A 24,604-nucleotide genomic window follows, 5' to 3' on the forward strand; every position below is an offset into this window, starting at 1 on the left:
AGTGTGAGTTTTGCTTCCCAATATATAAAGGAGGATTGAACTAGCTTTGTCTCCAATATACCTGCTGGCTCTAACAGTCTGATCCCAAGATTCTATTATGTAATAATGGAAGCCTACCAGCATTAGACTGTTACAGATGGACCAGGTAGGATGAAGACGGTGGGACAAGGAGGGAGGGTCTGACCTGCCTAATTAATTTATGTTGGAGAAAAGAAAGGTAGTCTCTGAATGTTAGGCTAAGTGAGCTTTAATCCTTAATTTACTGTGAAATTCTTGGTTCCAGGAATATAGATTCAAAGAGAAGTATAGAACTGGGAGTAGTGATTTTTTTTTTTTTTGAAAGGAGAGTATTTTTTGATTGAGAAGGTATGTAGAGACAAGAATCTTTTAAGTTTTGATCATAAAATCAATATTCTTCAAGAATAGAAAGATGATTAAATTGTACTTTGTGGCAGTGAAGTGCTGTTTTAAGAAAGGGGTGATAAGTTCAGATTTGTTCTTTGGAAAGGTTGCTCTTACTGTATGTGGTGTGGAGAATGGTTTGGAAGCAGGAAAGACTGGGTAAGGAGGTCCCTGATGATAAGATCCTCAACTTAGGAAGGGGTAGTGATAATGGAGAGATTGGAGGAGAGAGGGAGGTGTTGAGAAAGACTCTCAGCTTTCTGGTTTGGGCAACTGGGAAGATGATGATGCCATTTACTGATACAGGAAACACAGGGAAGAGTGGAACAGATATGAGAGCAGAAGATGATAATTTAATATTTATGAAGAAATGGAGCAAAGTTCTGAGGTATCTGAGGCTTTGGTGTAGGTTTTGAGTTTTCTCAGTAGTCAGATAACTTTCAAAAACTTTTTATCTCAGAAAAGAGTATGTGTATGTATCAGTGTGTTTTCTTTGTTGCTAGGGGAGAGGATCGCTATGGAGACTAATGACATCATAAAGCCCCCTGTGAACCAATACGAACACTCTGGTGGGTCTGGCTCAGTCTTCAGGCAGAAGGCTATTTGAAGCCATCCTGTACTGGCCATAGCATGGGATGCGTAGAAAAGTATGTGTGTGTGTGGGGGGAGGGGTGAAGGGATACAGGTTTTGTTTGTTTGTTTTCCTTTGTTTTTACTCTTATAAGAAGCATGAGACTAGAATCCTCCCTTTCCAATTATATTGGTTCCAAACTTGATTTCTTTTGTTTCCGTGGTTCAAAGGTACACAATTTTCTCAATTCTTGGTAGAAAGCACACAGAGAATTTCCAGACGTATTTTTAATAACATTTAGTCATTTGGTTATTTGAAGTAAGATAAAGTTAAAATGTTATATTTTTTTCTTCTTAGAGTGGAAATTTCAAGGTATTAAATCTTGGAGAAATGGCTTTCATTCATCTGGATATCAGATGCCTGTATACCCTTCTTATTTGCACAGCATTTGGCTCTACTTTGCCTTCAAACGCTGAGATAAAAGGTAAACCAAGAATGGAGTAGTTTTAAAGTTAGAGATATTAACTGTCTTTTCAACCTACTCTATGAAAGTGCATAACATGTAGATTGGATTGTTATTGGAAATATTTTAGGAAGTCCATGCACAAAAGATATATTCTTACTAGTCAGCCTCATGTATAAGGTAACTGACGATAACAGACATTTTGTAGGATTAAAGCCAAACTAAAAGACACTTGCCATACCTTTTTGTATAGTCTTTTCTAACAAATAGGTTAATTATCTGAAACCTCATTGCCTGGTACCCAACTAACTGGAAACTTTCTTTAATTACTATCCTTCACTTTTAAGACAATTAGATAAATAAGAAAAAAATGTATAAAGATTTAAACTAAAATTTAAAAATAATTACAGAATTATTAAATCATATCTAATGAACTTTTCTTATTGCAGAAGGTAATTAGAGCAGTGCATTTGACGAAGTTTTTTAACTATAGGAGTTGGAACAATAGGATTGTCATTTCATCCTCAATAGAGACTTTCTTTATTGGGACATGGGGGTCCCATGCCAAATCATAATTTGTGCCACAATTTCTTTCAGTGGGTTCTTTTCCTCACCTCAATAAGTATTATGAAGTGAAGTATTAAAATGAACAGCAGGGTAGAAATGAAAGGAAATTATTAGCAGAAAAGCAATATGAGGGCAGTACAATAGTACTAGATTTGCTAGTAGGAAAGTTTATAGAATTATTTGTTTGCTTTTGTTGCTTTTTAAATCACCAGATGAGGGAGCCATTGCCTCCTACTACTCCCTCCCCCAAAATAAAACGGGCTGTTTTCTGATGTCATTCTACTTAGCTGCCTGTCACTTTTCCTTGAGTCCTTCCAAAGAGTGGCCCTGGTTTGCCATACTCTAGGGATAGCTCTGAACTTTAGTTAACTAGCAGATTCAATTAATCAGAATAGAACAATAAGATCTGCCCTGTTCTCCTAATTCTTAAGGCACTTAGCCATAAGCCATAATTAGTGGCAACAACTAATTGACTTTGTTTTCTATGGATTTGCCTATTCTAGATATTTCATATAAATGTAATCATACAATATGTGGCCTTTTGTGACTGGCTTCTTTCACTTAGTATAATGCTTTCGAGATTCTTCCATGTTGTAGCATGTATCAGTACTTCAATCTCTCTTATGGCGGAATACTATTCCATTGTATGGATGTACCACAGTTTATTTATCCATTCATCAGTTGATGGACATATGGAAGTAATCTAGATTTAACAATCTTTGTCATAAGATACAGGAAAAGAGTAAAAATATTTTATTGATTTTATTTCAGTTAATCCACCTCAGAATTTTGAGATAGTGGATCCTGGATATTTAGGTTATCTCTATTTGCAATGGCAACCTCCAGTGTCTCTGGATGATTTTAAGGAATGCACAGTAGAATATGAATTAAAATACCGAAACATGGATAATGAAAAGTGGAAGGTAAGTAAAGCATGCACTTGCGATATCACAGTGATTATTAGGAGTTTTCTTGTGATTCCTGATGTTAGTGTCCACTCTAATTCCCATATCTCAATAGCTATTACTAAAGTATAACAAGCTTGTCTTGCCTGCTATTATCTCCTATGCATCCTGCTATGTCTGTTTTCACCCTACCCAATATTAAGACTACCGTTGGGGGCTGACCCCGTGGCTTAGCGGTTAAGTGCGCGCGCTCCGCTGCTGGCGGCCTGGGTTCGGATCCCAGGCGCGCACCGACACACCGCTTCTCCGGCCATGCTGAGGCAGTGTCCCACATACAGCAACTAGAAGGATGTGCAACTATGACATACAACTATCTACTGGGGCTTTGGGGAAAAATAAATAAATAAATAAAAATTATAAAAAAAAAAAATAAATAAAGACTACCGTTGGAAGTACAGGAAAAAATACTTGGTCCCATGGAATATAGACTTGAAGAGTACTTACACATTTTACCATATTTTGCAGTTACTTATATACCTGTATATGTGTCTTATATATGCTACCGGACTATATCTCTGTAGGAATCAAGGCTTATTTATCTTTGTACTCTCCCCACAGAACACAGCATGGTTCTTTGCATATGTTGTAGTAACTGCTTAATGGAAGTTGATTGTATTATTAACTATTTACATGGTCAACAAGCATGTTTATTCAGATTTCTGTCGTACAAGGCATTCTGTTACCTTCCTGATTCAGCTAGGTAGTTTCAAGGGACAATTCAAATCAAACATTTATTGAGCAACTTTTTTTTTTTTTGGTGAGGAAGATTGTTCCTGAGCTAACGTCTGTTGCCAATCTTCCCCTTTTTGCTTGAGGAAGGTTGTCCCTGAGCTAACATCTGTGCCAATCTTCCTCCATTTTGTATGTGGGATGCTGGCACAGCATGGCTTGATGAGCAGTGTGGAGGTCCGTGCCTGGGATCCGAACCTGCGAACCCCAGGCCGCCGAAGCAGAGCATGGGAACTTAACCACTATGCCACTGGGCTGGCCCCTATTGAGCAACGTTTTGTGCCAGGCACTCTGCTAGGTATCAGGAATACAAGGATAAGTGATATATGATTTTAGTCCTCAAAGGAGCTCACAATTTGTCTGGCTTTCTCCAGTTACCTCCAAGATTTTACTTTATACGATTCCTGAAGAGTTCATGTGATATTTGAAATGTGATAAATCATTTGTCATGTAATATGTATATGGTATGTGAAAATTATTTCTTGATTTCAGGTTGGTTATAACTCAAGTTCCTGCCATAAAGCCTTTTTTCTATTCTAGAATTTTTTGGGTTTTTTTGAATGAGATGTTAAGATTCAAAAGATCTCATCAAATGACATAATATACAAAAGTGAGCTCTACCAGAAATATATCTGGGACGTTGTATCAGATAATCATCAGGAATTTCTTAGATATTGGGAACTCTCCAGAGTATTAATGACTGCTTAGCCTTATTGATGTGGCTAACGATGCCATTACTGTTTCTAAGCTTGACTTTGTCTAATCTGTTTATCAAACAGACCATCATTACTAAGAATCTACATTACAAAGACGGGTTTGATCTTAACAAAGGCGTTGAAGCAAAGGTACACACACTTCTGCCAGGGCAATGCACAAACGGATCAGAAGTTCAAAGTTCATGGGCAGAAGCTACTTATTGGACATCACCACAAGGTTAAAACAAAGCTCTATTTTCATATTTAATACTGTCAGAACAATCCATATAGGGAATAAGTCTCTTAACTCTTACATACCAGGTTATATGTACAATTGAGAGTGTGGCACAAAATAGAATCCTTCTTAGGAGTGGGTGACTGGCCTTTTTGAATTCTTTAAATCAGCAAACGCATTTGGCAAAACCTACATCTTATTAGGTTAATATAGTTCCCAGTTTGGGGGTCATATTAGTAAATATGCATGTGAGTATTTGCTCAACTGCTCAGAGCATCCTAGAATTATTAATTTAGTACTTTTGCATATGCTTCCACTAGTACCAGTAAATGAGTCATCAAAGATTTTTGATTTTGCATGCCCTACTTACAGTGAAGTGATTTCCAACAACTTCTTTTGGAAATATTCCTGATTATGTTGATTGCTAAATAAAATGGAGAGGTCAAAGGAAATGAAATAAAATTGCATAGTGATTTTCCACATGATTCATCACCATGCCTTTCAAGCACTCACAGTTTATTCATTCCTTAGGAAATGTGGAAACTAAAATTCAGGATATGGATTGTATATATTACAACTGGCAAGATTTACTCTGCTCTTGGAAATCTGGCTTGGGTGTCCATTTTGATGCCAATTATAACTTGTTTTACTGGTAAGTATTTTTATAAGAAGAATTTCATATTAGGAAAATATCTATCAAAATTAATCCACAGTATGAGTAACTGTATTTTCACTAAATTAAATTCATTATATTTTTCAGAGTTATATTTATGATGAAGGTTGTTTACAGTTATTCATGGTTTTCAATGGGAGTAAGTAGGAAGTAGGAAGGTACTCTATGGGTGGTATAAAGAATGCAATCACTGTTTCTATACTGGATTAAATGTTGTATCCTTTAGATAGATGGAGTTATAACCTAAAAAGTTTTGGCATATCTTATATTTTTGCCTTTTCAAAAAGCAGGTACCTATTAAAAGTGAATTTTTTTTCTGACTTCCCTACCTTTGTTAACTGTCACTGAGGCTTTTAAACTTAGAGCCATCTTGAATCTTCTCTCTCCTTCATTCCTTGAATGTTTCATCATGGTAACATTGATAATCATGTTCTGACACTCCTTTGCAAGGTCACACATCTGTTCTTTACTTCCTCTCTCTACTGTCAGAACTCTACTTTAGGTTCACCTCATTCCATACCTGGATGATTACCATAGCCTACCAAATGATGGTCCCTCTGCTTCCAGTCTCTCTCCTTCCTATTCATTCTGCACACTATAGCCAGATTTATCTTCCTATACTGCTATTTTCACATGCCACTCTTCTGCTCAAAAACCTTCAGTGGCTCCTCATTGTCTCCAGGATAAAATCTAGGCTGCCATTCAAGTCTCTGCCTCACTGTATCATTGCCTTTCCAACATTACCTTCTAGTATCACCAATGTGAATGCTCCACTCCATTTAGACCCATCTCTACATTTTTTTCTCACCCATGTTATCTTTTATGCCTTTGTGTGCATTGGTATCTGGAATACCCTCTGGCTCTCTCTTTCACTAACTCTTATCCATCCTTCAAGGCCCATCTGGTGTTCAATATCATTAACCCTTTACTGATCACATCAGCTTCTGTTCAGTTTTTCTCTATTACTTATTGTAGCTCCTAGTTGCTTATTGTCCAGGTGGCATTTAAATTGTTGTCATACATGTATGCTTTGTCTCCTCTCTTAAATTTTTAAAAGATTGATAGGCATGAACTCTTGTATTTTTCTTGACTATCTCTGCTGTGCTATGCTCATAGTAGAATATCAATAAATATTCATTAAATGAATGAAACAAATAATGATAACATTGGTAAATTGATAGGTAAGTATTGGAACTTATGCATTTATTAAATAACAGAAAAAGCAAAGGAGGACAAAGTGTTACTCTCTGTGAGTTTCAGGCCCAAATTATCATGACATTTTTCTTCAGAAAATCATATAAGTGATAAGGTATAAACTATTAACAATTCTGAGAACTGGGTTCTAATCCCTGCTCTGGCATTATTTAAGTTGGTGGTGTTGGGTGAGCAATTTCCCTTTGTGTGGTCTCAGTTTCCTCATCTGGAATTGGATGGGTCAATTTGTTTGTTCATTAATTCAACAAACATTAAGCAATTATTAAATGCCAGGCACTGTTCTAGATAAAAAGGACAAAAACGTGAATAAGACAAAGTTCCTGCCCTCTTGTACATTGTAGCTCATGTTTAACATAACTTTATCCTCATCTTAGTAAAGTAGTGAAGGGTAAATATTAACATTTTAGAGACTGGAAAATAATGGTACGATGAGGCTTCCCATTTGGCACAAAGTAAATCTGTGTCAAGTCAACCCTAGAACTCAAGTCTTTCAAACTCTACTCAGGTGAACTAACCAAGAGACTACAATCTTGCAAACTCTGCCTAAAGTAAATACTTGGCATAAAGTGAATTTAGTAGAGTCTGGATATTTGTACAAGCGTCTTGTCAGCTGCTAGATTGGCCTCCTTTCAAAAGGAATTTTGGCTACTTTATAGATAATGTCACATTTTGCATTGCAAGCTATTCTTTAGGAAAATAACCAGGCATTTGTTGCTTGGGAAATCCCCCTTAATTCCCATTAGCTTTATTACTGGAAGGAGGTTAACTTCCAATGAGATGGCAACATTTCTTGTCTGGGAGAATGGGAAATTAGATATTTACTTGCCAAACAGCTCCTCTTTTTCTTCTTGACCTCCCCGTTGTCTTTTCTGAGGTTTATCTCTTGATGTGTATTGTATCCTCAGAGGATTTTCATTCATTTTATTAAACATAAGAATATTTTGTAAGTCTGCTTTTAAATCTGCTTTCATCTTTATAAGTTCTCCAGTACAATATAAAAAAGGCAGTATCATCCAGGATTATCTATATAAACCCCAGGTTTTCTTAACAGCAATCTTATTTTCTGATTCACAAATCTTGTTGGTAAATCAGCATAATCTAAGTACATGAGTAAGAATCCTTGCCTTGTCTTTGAGATTTTGTAAAGACTCCCACAAGATTGTAAACTTCATGAAATCATGGACTATGTCTGCTTTCCTTACTGTTGTATCTCTAGCACTTATCATAGGATCTGGCACATGGTTGGTGCTCAATAAATATTGTATATTATTAAATAATTTTTTTTATTTACTTGGTATCTTAAGATAATTGAAAATTGAGCACCATGATACTGGAAGATATTGGTAAACACAATTCTTACAACACTTCTTTTTATAGGTATGAAGGCTTGGACCGTGCATTACAGTGTGCCGATTACATCAAGGTTAATGGAAAAAATGTTGGATGCAGGTTTCCGTATTTGGAGTCATCAGACTATAAAGATTTCTACATCTGTGTTAATGGATCATCAGAATCCCAGCCTATCAGACCCAGCTATTTCATTTTTCAGCTTCAAAATATAGGTGAGGTAAACAACTTCAGAGTGTTTCTAGTTTGGGCCATTTGCAATCACATAGAAAGAAAAGAAAGAGATGGAGATACCTACGGAAATGCAAAGCCAGAAAAAATGAGGGCCAACAGAGCATACAAGGAAACTCTTGTTAAATAGAAAAGTATGGAAGATAAGGAATTGAAGGAAGTATAAAGTGTCATTTTCATTTAGAACTCACAATTTATTTCCCAGCTTCAAAGAGTTGATCTGCTATGTAGTATTTTTGTCTAGTGTTAGTGATGGAGTAATTGTGGAATCACTTATTCCCAGGCCTCAATAGGCAAATGGTTGGATATTTCCTGACTCTGTGTTCTCAGTTCTAACAGTTACAAGAATGACAGGTTTTAGAGTCAGCCATACCTGGGTCTGAATCTTGGAGTTACCACTTTCTAGCTGTATGACTTTGGGCAAGTTACTTTTAACATTTGTTTCAATTTTCCTATCAGTAAAATGAGGATAATAGAGGACCACCTGATAGGTTTATTGTGAGACATGAATGAGTTTATGATGTAACATTTCTGGTTCAGTGCCTGGCACAACATAAGCTCTAAGTAAGTTAGCTGTTAACAAAAATAGTAGTGGTAATGGTTGTGGTAGTTGTTTGTAATGCTGCAAAATGCAAAAAAATGACTATAATGCTTTGGATCTTCTAACTTTTCTCTTGGGCTTAAATATTTGTCAGTATGTGACTAATCGAAAAAATAGTTTCCAAAATAACCAAGTTTCTCAAACTAATCTTGGTTGGCAAGCAAATTTGATTTTTATTCACATTATGGAAAATAGTCTTGAGCCACTTGATTTATCCTGGCGGCTTCTGTTACTAGGTATCCCTAGCTTTTGATAGGGGCTACTGCTAAACTTCAGTAACTTTCATGTTGAAATGGTTTCCTTTTGCTTTTCAGTTAAACCTTTGCCACCAGACTACCTTAGTCTCACCATGAAGAATTCAGAGGAAATGAACCTGAAATGGAGCATGCCTAGAGGACCCATTCCAGCACGGTGTTTCATTTATGAAATTGAGTTCACAGAGGATGATACTACCTGGGTGGTATGAACATTGCCTTTATTTGGGAAAATCATAAACATAGCTTTTTAAACATGAGAACCAAAATCAGTTGCTATCCACATGAGGAATAGAAGATGATATATATCTTAGTTTAATTTCCAGAAAACGAAATAATCTAGTGGACAAAAGAAAGATGTTTACAGTCTGAAAGTATAATCAGTCATACCAATTTTAAAACTATACAGGACCTTAGAGATAATCTAGTCACTTGTTTCCAATATTGTGTCAATAAATTAAGTTGCCAAGCACATGCATAAGATGGATTGTGAAGAGGTCTCAGGTAAAAAGAAAACAAAACAAAAAACACAAACATAACAACCACTTCTTGAGGAACAACCATCAGGTCAAAATTAGAGTAGAATCTGGCAGGGCTACCTGAGAATTGCTTGTAGCAGGGAAGAGGTACTAACTGGGGAAGCAGACAATGGTTGCAAGACTAATTACCTCCCAGCACCAACAATATGGTGATGCCTTTAGCCCCACATTGTTATATGTTAATTTTATTCATTGGTTTCCAATTTAGAGAGTGGTGAAGACAAGTAGGTGAATCATTAGTTTTAATCAATTCATTTCACATACAGATGAGAAAATTGGGAGTTGAATGGATTTACAAGTCCCAAGGAAGTGAATTGACTTACAATGAAATTACACAGCTAGAACTAGAATCCAGATCTTACTCCCAGTCCACTTTAACCTATACTATATTATGCTGGTTCCGAAGAAAAGTTACAACAAAAGAAGAGCTGTTATTTTGAATGAGAAACATTCTTCAGCTCTTTGAAATGCAAAACTGAAGCAATCGCTTCAGTGATTTTGTTTTTCTTTGAGATCCTCCAGCTTTGTGTATTCTCATATCTGAAGGGGTAGTTTCATGCCAAGCCCTGAGCACTGTTACACAGGTCTTAATGGTGGTTAACCAAAATAAGAATAAGGAAAAAAAAGCTTTATGTGTATGAACTCTATAGTTTCTATAGAAACAACATTCACATGATGGCTCTTTTTGCTACCTCAGTGTATGTAGCATTTTCCAGTTTATGGAATCTGGGAAATTTGACACTAATCCAAATACTGGGTGTCATAAACACCATTGCTACCTGGGAATTTTGCCCTGTAACACCTGCCCTTTACTGCAAGTGATCCATTATCACTATAGAAAAATTAAAAAATATAGGTAAGAAAAAAATGAGAAAAAATCCACCATACAGAGAGATAATAACTGTTAGGATTTGGGTATATACCTTTCTAGTCATTTGATGCATATGTCTTATGTAAAAAAACCCACTTGAAAGTGACAAATCAAATGGGATCTGTCTGGCTGCAATTAGATCAAATAATGGCATCTTATTTTTTCCTTGGCTTTCAGACTACCACAGTCGAAAATGAAATATACATCACAAAAATATCAAATGAAAGCCACCGATTATGCTTTTTAGTAAGAAGCAAAGTGAATATTTATTGCTCAGATGATGGAATTTGGAGTGAGTGGAGTGATGAACAATGCTGGAATGGTATGAGATAAAAGAACAGTAACTAACTAACTGGAGCTATTTGCTAGCAAAATTAATTTTCTTTCAGTGTATTTTGTAATTATGGAAATCAAAAGATTCTTGCATATAGTCTATAAAAAGAAGATAAATTAGCAAGCACCTCACTCGAACATAGATTTAAGGAAAATCTAATATTCAGCTTTAACTCGGAGTAGTTAAACTAGTCTAAGAGTCTTGTTATAGAGAGAATATGCTAGTTCTTTTTGGGGGGAGCCCATTTTAATCAATATTTTCCTACACTTTCAATTTTCAAGAGAACAGAAATCTTACATCAAGGATAGGTCGGCATACAATTACTGTTGAATATCTAGTACTGTGCCTAATGAATATTTTTCTAATTAATATGTCATCATTAGTAAAATGCATATTCCATTCACTTCCAACAGTGATTTAAAGTAATTTATGATAAAAGACATATTTCAACTAAATAGCAATATAAACTAAAAAGCCTTGAGAGTGAGGCAAAATATTATTGTGCTTCACAGTATGCTAGCTTTATCAATAGAAATTACTAATAATTGTTTGAAATTTAAGGAAATTAACTCAGGGCCGGCCCCGTGGCTTAGCGGTTAAGTGCGTGCGCTCTGCTGCTGGCGGCCCAGTTTCGGATCCCGGGCGCGCACAGACGCACCGCTTCTCCAGCCATGCTGAGGCTGTGTCCCACATACAGCAACTAGAAGGATGTGCAACTATGACATACAACTATCTACTGGGGCTTTGGGGGAAAAAATAAATAAATAAATAAAATTAAGGAAATTAACTCAGCATTGCTCTTTCAGGTATATAGCTATGTAAATACATATACAGATGTACATACAGACAGATAATGACATTTCTATCAACCATTCATCTCCTTTCATATTGTTCCGTTATAGTGAAATCCCTATTACCTCCCTATTAATATAGTGGTATCATTGTACTCTTTCATTCATCAAATATTTATTTAGTACCTACTATGTGTCAGACTTTTTCAGGCCTTAGAGATACAGTAGTAAAAAAAATCCCTCTCCTCACAGAATTTATATTTTATTCTCAAGTTGAATAGAGATAGGCAATAAACAAAGAAGACAAATATATCATATAAACACTAATGGCTATAGAGAAAAAAATAGGCAGAGAGAACGAGAACTCAATTAACCAAGAGAAACATGGAATCAGAAAGAACTTACTGGTTCTACGTGTCTATTTTTGTCACCACTATAAGAAATCTAGAGACTCTGAGGAACTGACATTGAGAAAGTCATGTTCTGAATTATATCTTTTTTGTTTGCAGTGAACATTAAGTTTTATCTATCCACATATTTATTCTTTGAGTTGCTCTTCTTTTCTTCCTGCATTTTCCATAAACAACCGATAAACTGTGGTTAGCAGCTCATTCACTGAGATGTGAACAAGGGCTCCAACAACCCCTGGAAGGCAAAGCTGGGACACACCAGGAGAAACAGTGAAACCATAGTCCTGGGTTCTGCCAGCTGTGTAGCTTGAACAACTCAGTTATTTCTTTTTCGTTTTTTTTTTATTAATTTTTTTTTTTTTTTGTGAGAAAGATCAGCCCTGAGCTAACATCCATGCCAATCCTCCTCTTTTTGCTGAGGAAGACTGGCCCTGGGCTAACATCTGTGCCTATCTTCCTGCACTTTATATGGGACGCCACCACAGCATGGCCTGACAAATGGTGAATCAGTGCACACCCGGGATCCGAACCTGAGCCGCCTACAGGAGAGCGCGCACACTTAACGGCTACGCCACGGGGCAGGCCCCCTAATTTATTTTTTTATTGCAGTAACATTGGTTTGTAACATTGTATAAATTTCAGGCATAGATCATTATACTTCTACTTCTGCATTGATTACATCATGTTCACCACCCAAATACTAATTACAATCCATCACCACACACATATGTGCCTAATCATCTCTTTTGCCCTCCTCCCCTCTGGTAACCACCAATCCAATCTCTGTCTCTATGTGTTTGTTCGTTGTTGTTTTTACCTTCTACTTATGAATGAGATCATATGGTATTTGACCTTCTCCCTCTGAATTATTTCGCTTAGCATAATACCCTCAATGTCCATCCATGTTGTCACAAATGGCTGGATTTCATCATTTCTTATGGCTGAGTAGTATCCCATTGTGTATATATACCACAGCTTCTTCTTCCATTTGTCCCTTGCTGTGCACTTAGGTTGCTTCCAAGTCTTGGCTATTGTGAATAACGCTGCAATGAACACAGGGGTGCATGTATCTTTATGCATTGGTGTTTTCATGTTCTTTGGATAAATTCCCAGCAGTGGAATAGTTGGATCGTATGGTAGTTCTATCCTTAATTTTTTGAGGAATCTCCATACTGTTTTCCATAGTGGCTGCACCAGTTTGCACTCCGACCAGTAGTGTATAAGAGTTCTCTTCTCTCCACATCCTCTCCAACACTTGTTGTTTCCTGTCTTGTTAATTATAGCCATTCTGACAGGCGGGAGGTGATATCTCATTGTAGTTTTGATTTGCATTTCCCTGATAGTGATGTTGAACATCTTTTCATGTGCCTATTGGCCATCTGTATATCTTCTTTGGAGAAATGTGTGTTCGGGTCTTTTGGCCATTTATTAATCGGGTTGTTAGTTTTTTTGTTGTTGAGATGTATGAGTTCTTTATATATTTTGGAGATTAACCCCTTATCAGATGTATGGTTTGCAAATATCTTCTCCCAATTGTTAGGTTGTCTTTTCATTTTGTTGATGGTTTCCTTTGCTGTGCAGAAGCTTTTTAGTTCGATGTAGTCCCATTTGTTTATTTTTTCTATTGTTTCTCTTGCCTGGTCCAACATGGTGCTGAAAATATGTTGCTGACACCAATGTTGAAGAGCATACTTCCTATGTTTTCTTCTAGAAGTTTCATGGTTTCAGGTCTTACATCCAAGTCATTAATCCATTTTGAGTTAGTTTTTGTGTATGGTGTAAGATAATGGTCTACTTTCATTTTTTTGCATGTGGCTGTCCAGTTTTCCCAAGACCATTTGTTGTAGAGACTGTCCTTTCTCCATTGTATGTTCTTGGCTCCTTTGTCGAAAATTAGCTGTCCATAGATGTGTGTGTTTATTTCTGGGCTTTCGATTCTGTTCCATTGATCTGTGTGTCTGTTTTTGTGGCAGTACCATGCTGTTTTGGTTACTATAGCTTTGTAGTATATTTTGGAATCAAGGAGTGTGATACCTCTGGCTTTGTTCTTTTTTCTCAGGATTCCTTTGGCTATATGGGGTCTTTTTTTGTTCCATATAAATTTTAGGATTCTTTGTTCTATTTCTGTGAAAAATATTGTTGTAACATTGATAGGGATTGCATTGAGTCTATAGATTGCTTTAGGAAGCATGCATATCTTAACTATGTTAATTCTTCCAATCCAAGAGCAAGGAATATCTTTCCACTTCTTTGTGTCTTCTTCAATTTCTTTCAGCAATGTTTTATAGTTTTTGCTGTACAGATCTTTCACCTGTTTGGTTAAGTTTATTCCTAGGTATTTTATTTTTTTTGTTGCAGTTGTAAATGGGATTGTATTCTTAATTTCTCTTTCTGCTACTTCGTTGTTAGTGTATAGAAATGCAACTGATTTTTGTATGTTGATTTTGTATCCTGCAACTTTACCGTTTTCCTTTATTAATTCTAAGAGTTTTTTGGTGGATTCTTTAGAGTTGTCTGTATATAAAATCATGTCATCTGCAAATAGTGAGTTTCACTTCTTCCTTCCCAATTTGGATCCCTTTTATCTCTTTTTCTTGCCTCATTGCTCTGGTTAGGACTTCCAATACTATGTTAAATAGGAGTGGTGACACCTGATCATGATGTATAATCATTTTGATGTATTGTTGTATTCAATTTGCTAGTATTTTGCTGAGGATTTTTGCATCGATGTTCATCAGTGATACTGGTCTGTCATTTTCTTTTTTTGTGTTGCCCCTGTCTGGTTTCTGTATCAGGGTAATGTTGGCTTCGTAGAATGAGTTAGGGAGCTTCCCTTTCTCTTCAACTTTTTGGAAGAGTTTGAGAAAGATAGGTATTAAGTCTTCTTTGAATGTTTGATAGAATTCACCAGGGAAGCCGTCTGGTCCTGGACTTTTATTTTTGGGGAGGTTTTTGATCACTGTTTCGATCTTGTTACTGGTGACTGGTCTATTCAAATTCTCTACTTCTTCTTGATCCAGTTTTGGAAGGTTGTATGATTCTAAGAATTTATCCATTTCTTCCAGATTGTCGAATTTGTTGGCATATAGCTTTTCATAGTATTCTCTTATAATCTTTTGTATTTCTGAGGTGTCTGTTGTAATTTCTCCTCTTTCATTTCTTTTTTTTTTTAATAATTTTTATTTATTTAATTTTTTCCCCTAAAGCCCCCATAGATAGTTGTATGTCATAGCTGCACATCCTTCTAGTTGCTGTATGTGGGACGCGGCCTCAGCATGGCCGGAGAAGTTGTGCGTCGGTGCGCGCCTGGGATCCAAACCCGGGCTGCCAGCAGCAGAGCGCACACACTTAACCGCCAAGCCACGGGGCCGGCCCTCCTCTTTCATTTCTGATTTTACTTATTTGTGCCTTCTCTCTATTTTTCTTGGTGAGTCTAGCTAAAGGTTTGTCAATTTTGTTTATCTTTTCAAAGAACCAGCTCTTGGTTTTATTAATTTTTTCTATTGTTGTTTTGGTTTCTATTTCATTTATTTCTGCTCTGATTTTTATTATTTCCCTTCTTCTACTGATTTGGGGCTTTGTTTGTTCTTCTTTTTCCAGTTCATTTAGCTGCATTGTTAGATTGTTTATTTGAGATTTTTCTTGTTTGTTGAGATAGGCCTGTATTGCTATAAACTTCCCTCTTAGAACCGCTTTTGCTGTATCCCATAAATTCTGGCATGTCGTATTTTCATTTTCATTTGTCTCCAGGTATTTTTTGATTTCTTCTTTGATTTCTTCGTTGACCCAGTCATTGTTCAGTAGCATTTTGTTTAATCTCCACGTATTTGTGGCTTTTCTGATTTTCTTCCTATAGTTGATTTCTAGTTTCATACCTTTGTGGTCAGAAAAGATGCTTGGTATTATTTCAATCTTCTTAAATTTATGGAGACTTGTTTTGGGGCCTAATATGTGATCAATCCTGGAGAATGTCCCATGTGTATTTGAAAAGAACGTGTATTCTTCAGTTTTTGGATGGAATGCTCTGTATATATCTACTAGGTCCATCTGTTCTAGTGTGTCGTTTAAGGCCAATGTTTCCTTATTGATCTTCTGTTTGGATGATCTATCCGTTGGTGTAAGTGGAGTGTTAAAGTCCCCTACTATTATTGTGTTACTGTCTATTTCTGTTTTTGTGTCTGTTAATAATTGCTTTATATATTTAGGTGCACCTACATTGGGTGCGTAGATATTTACAAGTGTTATATCCTCTTGTTGGATTGTTCCCTTGATCATTATGTAATGCCCTTCTTTGTCTCTTTTTACAGTTTTTGTTGTAAGGTCTATTTTGTCTGATATGAGTACTGCTACCCCAGCTTTCTTTTCATTGCCATTTGCGTGGAGTATCTTTTTCCATCCCTTCACTTTCAGTTTGTGAGTGTCTTTAGGTCTGAAATGTGTCTCTTGTATGCAGCACGTATATGGGTCTTGTTTTTTTATCCAATCAGCCACCCTATGCCTTTTAATTGGAGCATTTAGTCTATTGACATTTAAAGTAGCTATTGATAAGTATGTACTTACTGCCATTTTTTAACTTTTTTTTTTTCTCAGTGTTTTAGTAGTCCTTCTCTGTTCCTTCCTTCTTCTATACAGAATTGATGGTCTCTTTAGTTTGACCTCTGTCTGAAAGCTCTACTCTGTAACTCCCCTCCTCCCTCCTTTTATGTTTTTGATATCATATCTAACCTCTTTTTGGTGCATTTGTATCCATTACCCTCTTATCATGGAAATAGATAATTTTTCCTATTTGTGGTATTCTCTTTTCCCCTTAAATCAGTCCCTTTAACATTTCTTGTAGCACTGGTTTCTTGGTGACAAACTCCTTTAATTTTTGCTTATCTGGGAAAATTTTGATCTCTCCTTCCATTTTGAATGATAACCCATTCTCTTCTAGCCTGTAAGGTTTCTGCTGAGAAGTCAGCTGATAGCCTTATGGGGTTTCCTTTGTATGCAACTTGATTTTCTCTTGCGGGTTTTAGGATTCTCTCTTTATTTTTTTTTTATTTTTATTTTTTTTAAAGAAAGGAGACTTAACCCAATCTGAGGAGGTTAGAGAAGGCTGCTTTGAGGTTGTGCTCCTTATTTTTTTTTTAATATTTTTATTTATTTATTTATTTTTCCGCCCAAAGCCCCAGTAGATAGTTGTATGTCATAGCTGCACATCCTTCTAGTTGCTGTACGTGGGACGCGGCCTCAGCATGGCCAGAGAAGCAGTGTGTCAGTGCGTGCCCGGGATCCAAACCCGGGCTGCCAGCAGCGGAGCATGCACGCTTAACCGCTAAGCCATGGGTCTGGCCCTCTCTTTATCTTTAATTCTGGACATTTTGATTATGATGTGTCTTGGTGTGGGCCTCTTTGGGTTTATCTTGTTTGGGGCTCTCTGTGCTTCCTGTACCTGGATGTCTGTTTCCTTCCTTAGGTTAGGGAAGTTTTCATCTATTATTTCTTGAAATAGTTTCTCTGCCCCTTTGTCTCGCTCTTCTCCTTCCGGGACACCTATAACACGGATGTTAGTCTGCTTGATGTTGTTCCAGAGGTCCCTTAGACTGTCCTCACTCTTTTTAATTCTTTTCCCCTTTACCTGTTCAGCTTGGGTAATTTCTTCTAGTCTTTCGTCCCGCTCACAGAGCCGTTCTTCTGTATCCTCTATTCTGCTTTTGAGTCCCTCTAGTGAATTTTTCATTTCCAGTATTGTATTCTTCATTTCTGATTGGTTCTTTTTTATATCTTCCATTTCTTTGTTGACATTCTCACTGAGTTCATCTATTCTTCTCCCCACATCAGTGAGCATGCTTAACACTCTTTGTTTGAACTCTCTGTCGGGTAGGTTGCTCATTTCTGTTTCACTTAGTTCCTTTTCTGGGGTTTTGTCCTGTTCCCTTACTTGGAATGTATTCCTTTGCCTCCTCATTTTGCCTCTTTCCGTGTGCTTGTGACTATGTATTAGGTAGGTTAGCTACGTCTCCTGCTCTTGGATAGGTGACCTTATGTAAGTCATGGCTTAGGAGGCCTGCCATGTGCTTCCCTCAGTTCTCATTGTTCCAGGGGTGACCCCTATGTGGGCTACATATGTCCTTCTGTTGTGGCCTGTTTGCTTTCCCTATAGGCGCCCAGGGAGGCCGAGTTATGCTCCTGGCCAGCTGTTGTAATGCTCAGCTGCTTGTAGTTGTTGTGGGCCCTTCAGTCTCTTTATCAGGTGTGGGGTGACCCAGCACAGTTGGCTGCAAGTTCTAATACCACATTTGTGTTGCAGTATTTCTTTTAAGTGAGTAGGCCCCCAGCATGGCAGGTTGTTAGGCTCAGGGCCTTACAATTGCTCTAAGCCTCCAGCCTATTAGGTCTCTTGTCAGCTCTCTGAGGGTTGCAGCTGGGTGGGGCTGGCCCCAGGCACAGGAGCACTCAATTGTTTCAGGCTTTGGAAGGTGGGGCAAACCCCCTATGTGGGTCTTTGAGAAGCACAAGTCTTCTGCAGCTGACAAGCCCTGCTGCCCACAGGTCCACACACACAGTCAACACAGTCCTGCCCCGTGTGCACGCCCCGACCTCCCGAAGCGGACCCAGTCTCTCCACGCGGGAGCCCCACACACTCCATCGCCGCCCCACACTCTCCACCCACTCCTTGTGCACGCCCTGCCCCACCGAAGTCGGCTCAGTTACCAGGCTGCAGAGCATCCAGTCACCAATCTATGCAGGCCCACAAGTTGCCTGAGGGCTTGTTGTTGGGTGGGGCCAGTCTCTAGGGTGGGCTGCCTGCCCTGGCTGAGCTGGATTAAATCGGTGCTCTAGTGGGTGGGGCAGACCCTGGGCTAGCAGACCCCAGGGAGAACTCCAATGGCGTCTGTATCAGCACGCCCACACCAGGCCACAACAATGGCCGCCGCCAATGTCCCAGTCCCTGGAGAGGTCTCACCTCTCACCGAGATGCACACAGGGCCTATTAGGTGAGTCTCTTTTCACCAAAGCACTGTGCCCCTTTCTTTCTGGTGATTTTAGGTTGCTTTCTGAAATGAGTGAGTTTGCCGGTGGGCCCTTTAAGAGGCGGTTTTAATGTCTTTGTCAACCAGCTTTTCTAGGGGTATTCCCCAATGTTTTAGTAGCAGGCAAAGTCAGATATTATGCCACTCGTCTCGATTGTGCTGGGTCCACAAAATGCCCACAGCGGGGGCCCTCCCCGGGTCGGGGCCCCGCTCCTCCAGGGAGGGCTGCGTACCTGTGGGCTGCTCCCGGGCGGCCGTGAAGCTGGTGGCTTGTGAAGGCAGCGTTTTTCCTCTCCAGAAGGGAGTTTCTGCCTCTTCTACCTCAGTTAGGATTGTCCGTTGTTGCAAAAGTACCTCTTATCCAGTTTTCAGTTCTGTCTCGGGGTAATTTTTTCACGAGTAGTTGTAAATTGGCTGTGTCCGTGGGAGGAGGTGAGTTCAGAGTCTGCCTACACCGCCATCTTGACTTCTCCCTATGCCCTATAGCAATCTATATTAAATTGATGGTCTATTTAGTTTGAGCTCTGTCTGAAAGCTCTACTCTTTCACTCCCCTCCTCCCACATTTTATATTTTTTATATCATATCTAAGCTCTTTTTTGTGTATTTGTATCTGTTACCCTCTTATCATAGAAATAGATAATTTTTCCTATTTGTGGTCTTCTCTTTCCCCCTTAGATAACTCCCTTTAGCATTTCTTGTAGAATTGGTTTCTTGGTGACAAACTCCTTTAATTTTTGCTTATCTGGGAAAATTTTGATCTCTCCTTCCATTTTGAATGATAACCTTGCTGGGTAGAGTATTCTTGGCTGTAGGTTTTTTCCTTTTAGCACTTTAAATATATCATAACACTCTCTTCTAGCCTGTAAGGTTTCTGCTGAGAAGTTAGCTGATAGCCTTATGGGGTTCCCTTTGTATGTAACTTGTTGTCTTTCTCTTGTGTCTTTTAGGATTCTCTCTTTATCTTTAATTCTGGACATTTTAGTTATGATGTGTCATGGTGTGGGCCTCTTTGAGTTTATCTTGTTTGGTGCTCTCTGTGCTTCCTGTACCTGGATGTCTGTTTCCTTCCTTAGGTTAGGGAAGTTTTCAGCTATTATTTCTTCAAATAGATTCTCTGCCCCTTTGTCTGTCTCTTCTCCTTCTGGGACACCTAGAATACAGATGTTAGTGTGCTTGTTGTTGTCCCAGAGGTCCCTTAGACTGTCCTCACTCTTTTTAATTCTTTTCTCTTTTACCTGTTCAGCTTGGGTGGTTTCTTCTAGTCTTTCATCCAGCTCTCTGATCCGTTCTTCTGTATCCTCTACTCTGCTTTTGAGTCCCTCTGGTGAATTTTTCATTTCCAGTATTGTATTCTTCATTTCTGATTGGTTCTTTTTTTATATCTTTCCTTTCTTTGTTGATGTTCTCACTGAGTTCATCCATTCTTCTCCCAAGATCTGTGAGCATCCTTAACAGTCTTTGTTTGAACTCTCTGTCGGGTAGGTTGCTCATTTCTGTTTCATTTAGTTCCTTTTCTGGGGTTTTGTCCTGTTCCCTTACTTGGAATGTATTCTTTTCTCTCCTCATTTTGCCTCTTTCCCTGTGCTTGTGTGTAAGTATTAGGTAGGTGAGCTATGTCTCCTGATCTTGGAGAGGTGACCTTATGTAAGTGATGCCTTAGGAGGCCTGCAGTGTGCTTCCCTCTTGTCACCAGTTCCAAATGTTCCAGGAGTGACCCCTGTGTGGGCTACATGTGTCCTTCTGTTGTGGCTGGGTTGCTCTTCCTGCAGGTGCCCAGGGATGCTGAGCTGTCCCCCTGTCCAGCTGGTTGTAATGCTCAGCTGCCTGTAGTTGTTGTGGGCCCTTCAGTCTCTTTATTGGGTGTAGGGAGCCCCAGCACAGTTGGATGCAAGGTGTAATAGCACATTCCTGTTTCCGTTTTTCTATGAAGTGGGTAGGCCCCCAGTGTGGCTGGTTGTTAGGCTCAGGGGCTTACAATTGCTATAAGCCTCTGGCCTATAAGGCTCTTGTCAGCTCTCTGAGGATTGCAGCTGGGTGGGGCTTGACTCAGGCATGGGAGCACCCAATTGTTTCAGGCTTCAGAAGGTAGGGCCAATCCCCTAAGTGGTCTTTGAGAAGCACAAGTCTTCTGCAACTGATAAGCCCTGCCACCCACAAGTCCACACACACAGTCAATACAGTCCTGCCCTGAGTACATGCCCCGACTCCCCGAAGTGGACCCAGTCTCTCCAAGGCAGGGGCCCCCCACACTCCACCAACACCCCAGACTCTCCACCCGCTCCTTGTGCATGCCCTGCCCCACAGAGGTGGACCCAGTCGCCAGGCTGTGGAGAATCCAGTCACCAATCTATGCAGGCCCACAAGTTGCCTGAGGGCTTATTGTTGGGTGGGGCCAGTCCCTAGGGTGGGCTGCCTGCCCTGGCTGAGTGGGATTAAATCAGTGCTCTAGTGGGTGGGCCACACCCTGGGCTAGCAGGCCCCAGGGAGAACTCCAATGGCATCTGCCAGTGTCTGTGTCATCACACCCACACCAGGTCACAACAATGGCCACCGCCAATGTCCCAGTTCCTGGAGAGGTCTCACCTCTCACTGAGATGCACTCAGAGCCTGTCAGATGAGTCTCTTTTCACCAAAGGGCTGTGCACCTTTCTTTAGGTTGCTTTCCAAGATGGGTGAATTTGTGCATGGGCTCTTTTAGAGCCGGCTTTTCTGGGGGTACTCCCCAGTGTTGTTAGTAGCAAGCAAAGTCAGGTATTATGCCACTTGGCTCGGTTGTGCTGGGTCCAAAAAATACCTAGAGTGGGCATGCTCCCTGGCTCAGGTCCCCCATTCCTCCAGGGAAGGCTGCGTACCTTTGGGTTGCTCCTGGGCAGCCGTGCAGCATTGTGGCTTGTGAAGGTGGCATGTTTTTCTATCCAGAAGGGAATTTCTGCCTCTTCTATCTCAATTAGGATTGTCATTTGTTGCTGGGGTTCCTCTTATCCAGTTTTCAGTCCTCTCTCAGGGGTAATTTTTCCAAGAGTAGTTGTAAATTGGCTGTGTCTGAGGGAGGAGTGGTGTTCAGAGTCCACCTATGCTGCCATCTTGACTTTTCTCTCCCTGAATTATATCTTATCATTAGTCAATGCATAGCTTAAAGTGGATATTGTGAGTTTTTAAGCTACATCCTCCAAATATATATCTTTTTATGTATTTTACTTACAATCTTAACAGTAATATTGATGACAGATTTCTTTTGCCCTGATAGGTATCTCTTGGTAGAATCTTAATAACTTTGAGATTAGGAACAAAGAATTTCCTGAGATGCATGTGGTCTTAGTTCTTTAGGACGTTTCTTATTGGATGTTTCAAGGGATAATTTTTTTTGAAAATGTCAATATGTCTTATTCAGGATTGACTATGTATAAGGAAAGCAACTGGAGTCTCAGGAAAGAAGCCTGCTTTCCCACTGTTTATTTTGCATGCCAAAAAACTTAATATTATTAGTCATTTCTCTGGATTATATCCTTGCAAATCTTAATTGAGCTGACTATATGAATTTGGTAATTTTCTAGTAGAAAATAAGATTTGAAGGGAATAGGACAAAGAAAAAGGTGGTGTTGGGGGTACTTTTTTTTTTTTATTGAGGTAACATTGGTTTATGACATTATATAAATTTCAGGTGCATGTCACTATATTTTAATTTCTATATAAACTACGTCATGTTCCAAAGAACCCGAAAACACTAATTCTAAAAGATATATGCACCCCTGTGTTCATTGGGGGTAGGTTTTAGTGTAGATCTGGATCTAGGATTCAAGATGCTCTGTAGTACTTCAAAACAAGTGGACGATACTAGTTTTGGAAAGACAAACTTTGTCTACTTTTTAAGTTTGTCTAGTGATTGCTCATTTCTTGCTATGCAGAAGAACCATTAAAATTTCAACCTGAAAAGAAAAACCTCATTTCTTTAGTCTCTAAAATGTGAGACAACTTTAAAAACATGATGTTTAAAGAGTAGCTCTATTATTTGCACAGAGACTTTTGTTGAAGACCAGCTCTTGCTCACTACAGCATTATATGATATGATATAAATATTTGATTTACTGAGAGTTAAGAGATACACAAGACATACTTATCTAAATCATTTGGCTAATATTTTATTATTTTGAAAAATACACAAGGTCAAGTTTTAAACAAAATCATGTGAGAAAATAAGAATTGGGCTTTGGGGAGTTATTTTTCTAAGTAAAATGAAGAGATGTCATAGTTCAGTAAAGTAGTTCTATATTAAAAGTACACAAATGGAAAGAATACTACACTCAAACATAACTATGGTATATATGCACTGGTAAATATGGCAGAAGTTGCTGAGTTTAACTCAGTTCACCATTTACTAGTTTATTTATAAAATAATTCACTTTCAAAAATAATTGTAAACATCTAAACCTTCCCCTTTTTTGTGATTTTTAATCCTAGGTGACATATGGAAGAAAGCCTTGTTATTTTTCTTGATACCATTTGTTCTTGTCTTATTATTTGTTTCGTTAATAACTTGTCTGGTTTTGTACAAGCAAAAAGATTTACTGAAAACGGTAAGTTACATAACACTATAATGTTTAGTCTGAGACAGTAGATAACAAAAAATGTTCTGCATTTAGAAATGACTGACCTACATTTTATAATTTTGCCTGAACACTATGGGTGTACAATTGATGTTGTATGGATTATGATGATGTCTCCAGAAAACACAGTAATTTAAAAATTTAACCCTAAAAAGCTACATTTTGAGGTGGATTTACTTTTGTTGAACTATAAGAATAATGCTATTTACCTCTGGATTAGGGAAAAATATAGAGAAAGAGTTACAGGAGAAAAGCAGGATTGGGAGAAAGGAAAGAGTAACTTAAAATGGACGTAGACTGAAATGTATTACTAGTGTGTCACAGGCAAAAGATCACAAAAATTTTAAAAATATAGTGCCTGCCCACCAAGAGCTCACACTCTAGTTGGGGGAGATAGAGTCCATAAAAAATGTATAACCTGTGTTATGAGCTGATTTTAGATGATTGCTATTTGAGTTGTACAGATAATGCTATAGAATTTCAGAAGATGGAGGGATCACCATGGGTTGGTGGGCTTTAAGGAGGAATTGTAACTTGGAAAAAAATATCTTAATGCCAAGTCTTTTAAAGATAAAGAGAAATGTGAATGTGTATGAAATGTTTCACTTTATTTCTCTGCTGAATGCTTTTTGCCTGTTTCTCAGAGTTATTAATCTAAGTGAAATAGTTTGCATTATTATGACTATTTGTTAATAATGGAGCTCTTTCTTAATTTCAGGCTTTTCACACACAAAAAGAAGCCTTTTCTCCTCAAGAGACACACTGTTGACTCAGTAATTTCCAGCCCTATGGCCAAATATCAAATATGAGTCTTATTAAACTGAATTTTTGCTCCAAATGTTGAATAAATCTTATTCTAAAAACATTACTTTAAATAGGTTTAAGAGTACTCAAACCCTCAACTAGTAGTAAATATTCTGGATTCTATTAACAGATTTTTTTCCTCATTAATCCATGGTGAGAGTGCTGCACATAGAGAAGTCAAGGGATGGGTCAGATTCTATTCAGTGATGTATTAATAAAGCAATGTGATTTAGCAACTTGCACTAAGCCATAAAGATGTCGAATCTTAGAAGAGGAGATTATGGT

General features: G+C 38.4%; 1 protein-coding gene across 1 annotated transcript; it reads left to right on the forward strand.

The window, feature by feature from the left end:
- IL13RA2 (interleukin 13 receptor subunit alpha 2) lies at positions 1-24,353 on the forward strand. The gene is made up of 10 exons (XM_014795315.2): positions 1-145; positions 1,331-1,457; positions 2,775-2,926; positions 4,477-4,630; positions 5,159-5,279; positions 7,893-8,077; positions 9,009-9,154; positions 10,536-10,680; positions 23,370-23,485; positions 24,234-24,353. The coding sequence occupies exons 1-10, from the start codon at positions 137-139 to the stop codon at positions 24,282-24,284; spliced, it is 1,206 nt and encodes a 401-aa protein (XP_014650801.1). The 5' UTR covers positions 1-136; the 3' UTR covers positions 24,285-24,353.
- The last annotated feature ends 251 nt before the right edge of the window (positions 24,354-24,604 follow it).

This window comes from Ceratotherium simum, chromosome X (genome assembly GCF_057802395.1).
Source record: "Ceratotherium simum simum isolate JZ-2026a chromosome X, ASM5780239v1, whole genome shotgun sequence".
In the NCBI taxonomy this organism is placed as follows: domain Eukaryota; kingdom Metazoa; phylum Chordata; class Mammalia; order Perissodactyla; family Rhinocerotidae; genus Ceratotherium; species Ceratotherium simum.